Source organism: Phytophthora cinnamomi (genome assembly GCF_018691715.1).
Source record: "Phytophthora cinnamomi strain GKB4 chromosome Unknown Contig53, whole genome shotgun sequence".
In the NCBI taxonomy this organism is placed as follows: domain Eukaryota; phylum Oomycota; class Peronosporomycetes; order Peronosporales; family Peronosporaceae; genus Phytophthora; species Phytophthora cinnamomi.
In genome coordinates, this window is record NW_027150986.1 from 2,444,910 (window position 1) to 2,457,259 (window position 12,350).

At 50.4% G+C, this 12,350-nt stretch overlaps 1 protein-coding gene across 1 annotated transcript; it reads right to left on the bottom strand.

Annotated features, from left to right (window-relative positions):
- Nucleotides 1–134: 134 nt before the first annotated feature.
- On the bottom strand, nucleotides 135–12,282 carry IUM83_00693 (uncharacterized protein; the record flags this gene model as incomplete). The annotated part of the gene is made up of 12 exons (XM_067924485.1): nucleotides 135–719; nucleotides 785–872; nucleotides 946–1,066; nucleotides 3,443–3,537; nucleotides 3,615–3,928; nucleotides 4,020–4,039; nucleotides 7,502–7,936; nucleotides 8,009–8,333; nucleotides 10,291–10,521; nucleotides 10,600–10,969; nucleotides 11,040–11,140; nucleotides 11,221–12,282. The coding sequence occupies 12 exons, from the start codon at nucleotides 12,280–12,282 to the stop codon at nucleotides 135–137; spliced, it is 3,747 nt and encodes a 1,248-aa protein (XP_067788805.1).
- Between the last annotated feature and the right edge of the window lie 68 nt (nucleotides 12,283–12,350).

Consider the following 12,350-nt stretch of genomic DNA (forward strand, 5'->3'; position numbering starts at 1 on the left):
ACCTAAAGTTACGGTTGACGAAAACGTGTGTGGTGGGTAAGCTCTCAAGTTGAGTCTCAACCCAGGTTGTATTGAGGACACACATTTGCCACGCTTGTTGTCATATCTTACTAGTAGCAATGGCTTGTCTTTCTCTAGTTAACCTCGAATTTTCGGAGCTGGTCATACACCTGCCGGAGTGGCTGGGTGGCCTCTTGATTCTCCGGGAAGAAGCTCAGGAAGTGCCCAAGCTGCCGCACCCACGGAAGCAGCAGGCGCGGGAACGCTACGGCATCAACAGGTTCGCCGCCTGTCCTCGCGTTGCCCACGAACGACTGGAAGACCTCGTGGTTGAACACGACCCCGTAGGCGAGATCCGCCAGCGCCAGACTGTGCCGCACAGCATTTCCGCGGACGCCATACCAAACCAGCTCATCCGTGATGTAGTAGAAGTCGAAATACAATGCCCGATACGACTGCACGAGCTGGTACAAGTCATCGCGGCTCGGTGCCGGAGGGATCGTCTCGCCTTCTTCAAACGTCTGCATTGCCGCGTGGGTGAGGTTCCGAGGACTCAGGGGTGACGCCAGGTCAAGCGCATTCTCGAGATCATTCAGAATTTCAGCCAGCTTTGGTGCCGGCGAGCTGGAGGATTGGCTTGAAGAATGCTTGGTCGAAGCTTGTGGCGACAGAGACTTTTCGTGATATGAGACCAGCCATTTCCACGTGTACTCATAATTCTGCATAAAAATCAAAATGAGGAGATGCACGCAAAAATTGGTAAGCAATAAAAATACTGACGAACCTGTAGAAATTTTGCAACGATATCCTCGAGCGCTGAAACGGGGTAGCTCTCGCTGATGTTCGGCGGGATGTAGAAACTTGCAATGTTGCTGAGGCAAACAAAACACATTGTTAGCCTCGGAACAACTATATCAAGATATTAAGCGTCGGTCAATGTCATACCTGCATGTGAAGCACAGCGTTACTTGGTAGTGCTCCGCAAATTGCTTGATATTGTACAGGGTGACGTGTTCTTTCACGCTGTGGTCCCAAAGTTGATGGTGCTTCCACAGAGCTGCGACGTCTGGTTTCACCCGGAATATTGCAACACTTTGCGGTTGAATAGTCACCAAAAGTGTCGACCTCCGACCAGCACACACCCCGTGGTCTAGTAAGTCGACCTTAGCTGCCCCAGACTGGGTCAATTCTTCGTCAATCGCTAGACTGAAAAACATGCTGTCATTCCTCAGAGCAAGCCGAGCATTTGAATCGCTCTTCGTATTTCGAACGACTAGGAACTTTTGCGTTTCATCGGCAGCTGTCACCGACAGCTCCGGGCTTGAAAGAGTCGATTCCAGCATTGGGAATACAAGGCCAAGGAACGTCGGCTGAGCCGAGAAATAGGTTTCTCTTTGTAGAGGGGACTCATTTGTTTCCCCATTTGCCACGTTGACCATCAGCTGAGGTTGGCTACAGATGGCGCGCAGAATTACTGTTTCTCTGAAATCTTTCACCAGTCGGCAGCTCACGTAAACTTCAATTTCACGCACCCACGGATCATTCACCTCGATGTCTGTCAGCAATTCGCTACCTCCAGAAGGTAGCACCAACTGCTTGGGCTGTGGTCGGAAATGTAAAAATATTTGCATGCTTGTGTGTGCCCCGAGAGTCACTGTGGTCACCTCGTTGAATGACATCGGAGACACGGAAAAGCTGACCTCTTGCGGCCTGGCATTGGTTGACAGGATAAAGTCGAGGCTCAAACCGGAGGAGTTCTCGATCACAATTGAGTGGTTCTGGTAGAGCTTGTAGTAGTAAACCTCACTGAAGTCAATCATCAAACGTTGAGCACTACCGGACTGGGTTTCTGGAGGCATTTCAATGCTAGATCGTCGAGACCGTTTCGGATTACCGTGATTTGATACGAGCACGCGAAACAGATTCGATGCAGGGTCTAATCCGGAAGACATTCCACGCAAAGAATTTAAGTCAGCAATAACTTCCAACCTGACATGGATTACCTTCAGATCGGATGGGTTTGCCAGATTCTGAAGTACCATGAATGTTGAGTACACTCCCACAACGCCCCGAAGAAAGTAAAGCACCACGCTCTGGTAACTGTGCCCTCGATCCAGCGTACCCCGCTCACGGCTGAGTTGCAGCCACGATCGAGCATTCTTATCAACGAGGGTTAACCGATACTCAACGGAGTCAAGTCCCGGGTCTGCAGCACTGGCAGCACTGTATAGGCTTTCAATCGTGATCTCCCACTCCACTTCTCCTCCATTTCGAACCGTATGCTGCCCCACATCGATCAAATATCGCGTATTTTCCAGCGATGAATATTCGGCAGGTGTACACCCACGAATTGCTAGAACAGGCAAGTGGTTTTTTCTTCCTACAGCGCCTGATCGGATTGACGTAATGTCAAACTCCTCAAAGTTGTCCAGCCCTGCTGACTCTGACTGCTCGAATAGCTCATCCTCTAAGTGGGTTTCCAAAGCCGGTCCAGGATATAGCTTACGGGACTGAACAAGGCGTTTGTTACGAGCCTCAAATGCTGCAGAAATAAGCGTTTTGTCCAAAACCACGCCGCCTTGTTTGGCGCTGTCACCTCCAGAACTCTGCTGCTGCAGCACTAACAGCACATCAACTTCTGTAGATACGCCAGCATCTAGGCTTGAGTCCGCATCCCGCACAGTCAAGAACATGTGATTCTGTCCATTCTCGATTGCTGAAATGTCTGGGCCACCGTCTGCGTCCCATGAATTGCTTCTCCAGGTGGGGTGGTGGCGCATTTTGTGCAACGCTGCCAACTTTCCAGACGGGCTGTGATCACTTCCTTCACGGAATGTAGCTATGCTTGATGGAGTCGCTGACGCTGCTTCCTCGAGGTGAACTGTGATTTTCACAGACTCCCCGGGGGCAATGGTACCCGATGAAGGCACTGCGACTGCCTGAATCCATTCGCTGATCGCACACATATCCGACTCCGTCGAACCCTCGATCAGGCACAAACCCGGCTGGTACATTGAGACTGGGTTTATAGCGAAGTTCAACACTTCAACTGTAGACGGATTCCTCACCCAGAAGCTTTCGAAAGAATTTCGCAGCTGATGCACGACAGTCTGTGGAGAAGGTCCTGGCGGTGTCGACTGAGCGGAATCTCTGCCTGTCTCCGTTTTCGTTTTTAAGGATGACGGCAATTGGTCGGCTGGGATATCCGCCGGCAATTCCGTTGATGTGGCAAAAAAGTGGAGGTTGGACGCGGACAATAGAAAAGTTTTGCCTGGTAAAAGTTTTCCCTTCACATGAATTTCCTCTCGTTGCGCAGCATCTTCCATATCCTGGATGCTGATATCAAGCCAAACGCGTCCCAAATCCAATATTTCAGATGTAACGCCGTTACTTCCTGTTGACCATGTGTCAGCTGAGAGACGAGCGGATGGAGCAACGTGACACACAACGCGAATATCCACAGACTCTCCGGGCGCGATGGTAACCGAGTTCAACGGAGTGTTCGCAGAACGGAGCATCAACAACAGCTCGAGTGCACTTAATAAAAACAAACGTCAAGAAGCGAACACCATTAGCGATTTGCAAAGGAGGAATTCAAAGATCAAACAACTTACCGGTCGAAGGGGCTGTGAGTTTGGGAAGAAAGCTTTACACTCAGCTCTTCGTCGTACACGTTTCGTAGTGAAAACCAAAAGCTTGCACGGTGAGGCGCATCCTGTGGGGTAGGCACTGTGACTGGTGGAAGGAAAGCGACGTGGCCATCTTTTGGTTCTGCTGTGTCTACTCCGTAGTGTGAGCTCTCCGGATCCACCACCACTTCTGCGTAACTGGAAATAATCTGCGCTCGAACCAACACATCTTCGTGGTTATGAGGGTTGTAGAGATTTAAAAACCGGAGCGGGAACTCATGGGCGCCTGCTGTCAAAAACTGTGTGATTCGTAGTCATAACAACATAATTCATCTAATTAGACTTGATACCATAATGCCAAAACGGCATATCAAGTGTGGAGTTGCGTACCTCTCTCGTCCGTACTAACTCTAGCTCAAGTACACACGATGTCCTGGGCAATATTTCCCACGCACTCCAGCTCGAAGACTCGTCGGTTGCCAACAATTTCTCAGCATGCAGTGCCAACATCCGAAGTGAGGGAACGTGAGTCCCTGCGTCTCGATGCACTCCATCATGAAGGTATATACGACTCGCGTCACGAACATTTCGTACGTGAATGCATGCCGGTAGATTGGCAACGACAAAAGATACAGCCAGGTCCGAGATATTTTTCACTGAAATCTCAAAAGTTGACGATTCCCATCCAATAGCGTAACCAATTTTCCCCAGTGCGATGGACTTGTCTCCGATATGAAAACGCGACTCACCATAGGAACCTAAAACGTTTACGATTTTTAGTGTACATGCTTCTTCGTCGCCCGTTTGTTCGTTGCTCTCAAAATTCTGAATTCCAACCATACCCCGAAGTGGGGACAGTTTCCCGTTTTCGATTGCATCAGTAGGTAGCGGCACAGTCGCGGCGATAGATGCAAAGCAAAATGATAGTGAACAGGTACTCTTAGCCGCTAGTACGTATGAATCGCCGAAAAACACACTTGCTTGTTGGCTCCGCAACTCTGCGTCCAAGGATGGAGCGAGCAGCCTCCTAGCATCATCCGTGGAAGTGGATCTAGCCATCAATTCTGCTTCCTCTGAGACTGTAGGCGTATCTACTGTGTGCCTTTCGCGCTTCCACATAAACTTGAGCGGAAGGGTACTTAACGGACGCACCATCATAGTGCGATCTGTTGTATTCGTGAGAACAAGAACCTTTTCGCCAGCTCGCACGTCGTCTGGCGTGGGTTGTGCTTCGAGAAAAGCACTGTTACCATGATCTCCATAAATTCGGTATTTGCGACTCGTGATCTCATGTTCGCCGCCACACGATGATGTGTCAGTCAATTCATCTTCCAGCTTAATCACATTTATTAGACCAAAATCAACAGTTTGCACCGTTAACTCCTCGTTGCCAATGGCATCGCTTAAAATGTGTTCTTCCACAGTAGTCGATCCAGAAACCTCGCAGCACAGTGCACCACTATCCACGAAAAGTACGACATCGACAAAGCTTACTTTGCCAGGGTAATGGATATTCTCCACCATTATACGTCGCCGAAACAGTCCATTTGTGTATGCCATCATACGGAATTCAATAATTCCTGTTTCACCCGGCGATATTTCACCCTTTTCGTGTTTCAATGAAATGTGAAGCGAGTCGTCATCATCCGAGTACCCGTCAGTTGCGCTTGTCACGAAAAGGCGGTACCCCAAGGGTAGGGCCTTGCTCATATTGATAAGTTCAAAACGGCCGTCGTGCGTTTTGCACGTTTGTAGCCGCCCACTGTTGTATTCGACTCCAAAGTCGATCAATGAAGGTGTCACGCGAGCGATGCTGGCTCCAGCCACACCAACAAACTTGACAGTAAACTCTGCCAGCATGTCGCTTTTTTCTTCCCCTGATGGGTCCGGCGTTGCCAGGAGGCCAAAAAGCTGGACGCGAATACCACCTACTAGATCTCGTGTCGAGCCCGTCTTAATAGCGTCTGAAGACAGTCGTGGTCGAATTGCTACGAAAAGATCAATGGACTGCATCCCTTTCATCATGACGTGAGTTGCTTCCCGGTGTAGGCGCGCGTCCTCGTAGACGTAACACTGGGTCTTCAGGTTTGATGAAGCACAAATAACGAGAGTATGATCCACTTGGCTTTGAAGCGTGAGTTTGTGTACTTTGCTAAATCGTAGCGATACGTTAGGGCTGTCCGCAGCAGTATCTTGCATTTCAGGTGTGACGTAGCATGGGCCCAAGTCGAGAACTTCTAACTGTCCGGTCGCTTGAGGGTCTAGCTCAGGAATCCGAACGTATACTGGTCGCGTGACGCGAACTGACAACGTTAAGACTGACGTATCGAGGCGATCGCCACTGAGATTTCGCAAGACTATTTGCTCATTGTGCTGTCCAGGTATAGTGCCTCGGTACACAAACGCAGCAGTCACGAATGAACCTGCTCCCACGGTCCCTGTCGCGTTTTCAAAAATGATATCACCTCCAACCACCGACGGAGATGCAGTCGATGACGAGCCTGTAGCGTTTTGATCACGAGATCCAGCCAACAACAGGAACTGAAGAGCTTGATGAGACCTATTGTGAATGATCATCTCGCCCCTCACCTCACCTCCCTGCTGATGTTCACCCAAGTCAAGCAAATCCTTATCGAAACAAAGCGATTTCTGGACAGCTTTCACCACAGCGACACTCACTGACGAGATCGGAGTGCGTGAGCTAGGTTCTGGTACATCTTCGTGCGGCGATGAATTGCTCGTGTGATAGAAGAAATCGATAGTACCAGCGCTTAGTTCGGCAGCTTCAGATACGCTCTCCAGAATCGAACGAGTCACACAAGATGCTAGTGGAGTCGACGATGCGAAGCCGGCGTCGCTAGTGAAACACCACTTGACGCTCAAACTCACAGTGCGATCAGGAGGAATTCTTAACTTGAGAGGAAGCATATTCCGTAAATCAGTCGTCTCGGACAAGGCAGAAGTTGTTTTTGCCTCGTCCTGTATCAAAAACTCACGCGGAACCACCACGCACGATAGAGCGAGAACATTTCGGAATGCATTGGCTGGGTTCCAGATTGCCTCGATGATTGCTGCGCCCTTGTAAGAAGGAGACCCCAAAGACAGTGTTAACATCCAGCCGCGAGTGTCCGCAGGTGATTCCTCTGCAGGTACCAACAGACTGGAACTTATGGAGGATATTCCAAGCTGATCGGGTGCAATATCTACGTTCAGTCTTCGGTTAGCAGAACTCGAATCAGGTATTTTAATGGTAAGACTGCGCCGACGCTCCTCCACTGGAGATTCAGTCTCTGGTGGTGCGGTCAATGTCGGCAAAACGTCATCATACCGTGAAATGGAAGCACCGTTACCATCGCGCGATTTCCGGGACTGAGTTTCGAGCGGAATATCCGCGACGCTGGAGGGAGCTATACCGGTGTTCGGATGCGGAGGCAGCGCGGACGGAGGCTTACGGCCTACAGCTCGGCAGAAAGCATTTTCACCTGCAACCGTCCGCAAAAAGATTTCTGCGTTGTATTGAAGCTCCTTCATAACATCCTTGTTCTGCTGCTCGAACAAAAGAAACTTTCCCACACCCACAATAGGAGTAACATCCCGACGCAACTGGCGTTTCTTCGTTTTTTGGCTTTGGACAACTCCACTCTTATCGCCATCATCCCCAGCCCTCGGAGAGGAATCACCAGACTTGATCGGGGTGAATATTGCATATGCCACAATTCGTCCAGTTGCCTCAGCCCCCAGGGAAAAGTGCAAAGTATTGGCACTGGATGACACCAGACCGGTTTTCATATCAATAACAGGTTTGTTCAACTGCCGCGATCGGCGACGTCGAGAACGTGAGCTGGATTCTGACTCGGAGAGCTCAGATTCACTGTTGGCACTGTCGTACGCATCAAACTCCCCCACTTCGCTACTTCCCCCAGACATGCCAGTTGCCTCCGCGTCGCTATCCACTGGCGTTCCCGGTTCTTTTGCAGGCTGTTCACCGGACAGGAGTGCCTTGACATGAGCAATCTTGGCATTCAACTTGACAATCTTGTCTGCCTTCTTTTTCGTAATTGCAATACGCAATTTGTGCTCGAGCTTCTCCAATTCCTCGTCTAACTTTTTTTCCTGTGCCTGGGTAATAACCGTCGTAGGTGTTTCGTCGACCGAAAAGTAGAATGTTGGCCGCAAGCTAGGGACAGTGAAGCTTGGATCTAACTGGATCACATATTCGCGTTTCTTTCGGCTCGTATTTCGGACAGAAATCTTCACTTCGTCTGTCTTCTCGCCTACAAGGCACTTTCCAAACGAAATCGTTTGACCTGACAATAAGCATAGGCACATGTTGGTGAGTCGAGCTCATTAAATCGCTTTTCAAAACGGAGGTTATGTACCTGATTGGAGAAGCTTGAATGTTTCGCGCTTGACAACCTTCGCCTTAATTGTTACCGAGACTGAGTTCTCCGTATCTTGTACATTGATAATTTTCAGTTTTTCTTCAAAGGGCCCTGCTAGAGTTGGCTGGAACTGGAAACAAATTTCTTTCGTGCCAAATGCTTTGACAACACCAACTTCACCCTCTTTTATCTGTAAAAATCCAGACGAAATTGAACCGGTTTTCTCCACGCTGTACACCAAGGGCGTAGCTGACATGTTCTGAACAACCAACCGCTTCGAGCTCTTCGATGACGCCGCAATGCGTCCGAAATTGATGTTTTTCTGATTCACATTCATCACGGAACGACACACTCGACTTTTCAGCAGTAATTCTCTTACTGATGAGCGCGTATCGAATGGGTGCTTCGATGCAGCCCACACCGGCTTGCTAGGATCAAATTTTGCTCCATCTGTCACTGCCTTCTTGTTGCCTCCAGGGGGTAGAGTGATCATAATTTTGTGTTTCTCCACTCTAGTCTTCGCAACATCCTTTACAGCTGCTGTCTCAGACGAAACAGGGTTGAACACTGCTACAATTCTTTGACGCGATTTTGCCGGAATCCGTAGATTGCGTTCCTTGTTGGAGCCCAACAGAACTAACTTCTTCTCAGCGAAAAGATTCTGCAAGCGCTTAGATCGCTCCCGGATCAACGCTACAATTTCTTCCTCTTTTTCCTTGGACGGTAGAGAACTGTGACAATACGCATCGCAGTCGGCACGCGATTTTGCAAACAGCTGCAGCAAGGATGCTACCTCTTCCGATGAACTTCCATCTGCGTATGAGGTTGCAGGCGCTAATAACGACGCAGTACTGGCTCCGTCGGCATTTTTTCTCTCGTCTGCTACCACTTGTAATGGATTTCCTCGGGTTTCTGAAGCACTAGCACTATGTTCCAAACGGACTTTATCGCCATCAAATTGTTGGCCAGACACCGATCTAGAGATGCTGGTCACACCAGATCCGACAGCAGCTTGTTGAGTAGTTTGAGCTGCTGTAAGTGCCGTCAGCTTCTTCGTCAGTAACTCGCGAAGTGCTGTGGATTTGCCTCTCTTCGGATTGTTTCTCCCATCCGTTAGCTCCGACGCGCTGCAAAATGACCTCCGTCGACGGATGGGTCGTCCGACGACAGGCTGCTGGCTAATCTGTGTTGAAGAATTACTTGGATTGCCACCGCTGACACTATTTTGCGAATTCGTAGACACAGTCGAAAGACGAAATTCGCTTTCCTCCTCGTCGTTCCCAACTATTTTCTCTGGGCTTGCCACATCGTCAAACGAATGTTTAATGCAGTACAACCGTACTTTAGACGGTGCCGAGCTTTGAATATTCAAGTGCAGTGGGGCGTTTGTAATATTCTCCAAGTCAAAAACTTGCATTCCCACAGAATTGATAGTCACGTGCTCAAAGTTCAGAAACGCGGATCTGGACTGGGTCAATAATTTGTAGAACAGTGAATGGTAAATGACGTGGTGCGCGTCCATATTGCTTGAGCGCACGCATATCTGAGGAATATTGCTCTTGTTCTTCATGTTGATGATTGAAATGAGTCGAGAGTAATTCGGGTTCGTCTTCCGCGGGATGATTTCAATTTTGAGCTCGGTTGACTGCTTTGGCCCTAGCATCATGTCGTCGTTCGGCACTGTCGAAATCACTTTGGACGTCACCAACGGTTTTACCACTGTAGGCAACTCGGAGTGGTTTGTAAGCATACACGAGCTGCTCTTCAGCTCTCCAATGTTACAATCTCCAAGGTGTAAAATTGAGGGGGTCACCGTTACCATCGACGTACAGGTACGCGCACGGATATGTATCGATTTCCCGAGAGTTCGATCATACACGCGTGATTGCGCCTGTTGCCATGCACCTTGAATGAAGAAGCACCGGAATGATACACGAAAAGTTTGCTTCGTCAGACGAGCAGCCTTAAGATCCACGGAGTCTGAGTTTTCGCCGTACAGTCCTTCCAAGTTGCTACTCGAGGCGGGTGAATACCATATTAGAATGGTCCGCTCGACACCAGGTGGCAAGTCGATCGTTTCCACAAGAAAATTAGACGCGCTATTGTCATCGACAGGGGTTAGATGGCGCTTTCGGGCTTCTGCGCGTGCGTTTCGTTCAGGAGAAGACCGAGGACTGTTGCATGGGCACAAAACGACAGTTAGACTCTGAAGTTGCCATGACTATCTAAGTAAAACTGTGTTACCTGTCCACACCGCTATCATACGCTAGGTCCCTCACCCGAGACGGAACCTTGACAGACTTTTTACCTTTCGTTCGAAATGCCTTTTTCCTCAGATCTGTATTCCCTCTCGAGCCACGCATTTTGGGGCTTCCGAGAGGACTTTGAGGCGGTGCACGAGGCTCGCGATCAAATTCAAAATCGTCATCCAAATCATCCCCATCACCCATAGGGTTTTCTTCGAAAGAATTTCGCTTCGTTTGTTGGAAGTCTTCCTCATAAAAGTCCCCCTGGTTAGTGCAATTAAGCGTGAGCATTAATAAAACAATCATAGCAGATAGTCTAGCAGCACAGGAAAGAACACTAACCTCGTTTTCATCAGCCTCTTCGTCGCTGTCGAGTCCATACGCATCCATGTTTAAGAAGGCCTGTGGGGTTTTGGTTCCGTCAGGCGATAATGAACCCTTCAAACTTGATCCATCATTTGAGTTTGTTGGAGAGAGAAGCTCGTCGGCACGTGGGGCTCTTGAAACGCGCGACCGATTCTGCTGCAATTTGAGCTCAAACGTAACCTCTTTGGGTCGATCGCTCGTCAGCTCAACATGCAACGCCACCTCCGTCATGTTGCGCACCAGAACCACTTTAGAACTAGGGATTCCAGTGTAGCAGTCACCAAAGTCCAGTCGACTACCACTCATGAGGTACGATCCACTTGGTTCTTTAATTGACAATCCTTCCCTGTTAGCAATCAACATGTTTGTGCTTAACACTCGTGCTCAGTGGGGCTTCGCGGTGCAGGGATGCATACCTGTGGTGCTCTTGGTTCGTAATAGCGTGTATCTTGAGAGTTTTCACATTCCTGGAGTCGTGAAGATTTTCAGCCTGAATCTCAAAAAAGCGCTCCCCAATCTGCACACCAAGTAACCACCCACGCAAACGCGGTAAATATCAACATGGATCAGCAGCTATTCCACCTAAAACACACTTACTTCTGTAGGACGATACGTGACGCGAATCCGCACGTGTCCGTACGCGGCAGCTTGCAGTGTTTTGTCGCCAATAACATATCCGGAATTGTAGTCCGTACACACCAGCAGCTCTTTGTTCTCGCTCCACGGCGTCATCGGCGACACTAGTTTAAACAGCAATGGGATCTCGGATCGGTTCCAAACGGTGAAGTCCTTCACGAACGAACCACCAGGCACGCAGTCATCGAAGTGCAACTCCTTGACATCCAGCCGCAGCAGCGAGCGACACACTTGTCCTTGCACCGGCACGAGCATCTCCGGAATGGGTAGTCTGCTCGTCACGGAGCCGTCAATAAAAGACGGCTGCAAAATCAGTCTCCCCGACAGCACGAAGCACGACGTCTCGCTGAGGTGCGCGCGCTCTTCCTCCGACGAATCCCCCGCCGCCACGTACGCCGAGCTGCCCGCTGCGTTGTGCTGCTGCGTCAGCTTCGTGCACATGGAGAACATGATCCTCTTGGTCTCCTTGGGCCCCAGCACGATCTCGTCCACGGTCCCGATGTGGTTGAACAGCTCGTTGTAGCCCTCGCACAGGTACACGTTCTCGGCGCAGAGCGCCGCCTTGGAGGACGAGCGCAGCACCGAGAACGGCACGTGGTTGAACTCGTCCGAGGCCACGGCGCGGTCTTTCTCCTGCTGCAGCTCGCGCTGCATGATGCTGACGTTCTCGTTCTCGAGCTGGAAGCCCCACTGGCTGCTCTGGAAGGGCTTGCGCAGCTCCGCGCGCAGCTGCAGCTGCAACTTGCGCGCCTTCAGGTTGCTCACCTCGAACACGAAGATGTCCGACAGGTCGTTCAGGTAGATCTCGCCCAGCCCCAGCAGCTCGCCCTTGCCGCCGCGGTACTCGACGCGGCTCTGCTCCGCCTTGCTCAGCATGGCCACGGCCACGGCGGGCGCCGGCGCCACCAAGCGCGCAGCGGAGACATTGCTCGCCATAGCTGCAGCTGCTTGGGCGCCAGCGCCGGCGTCTGCGTCGCCCGGGGCCGGCGCGGGAGCGGCCTCCCCCGCGCGCTTCTTCGGCATGGCTTCCGCAGGTCAAGGTTCGCTTAGGAGGCGGTTAAAGCGCGCTAAAAACCTGGTTATTTCATGTT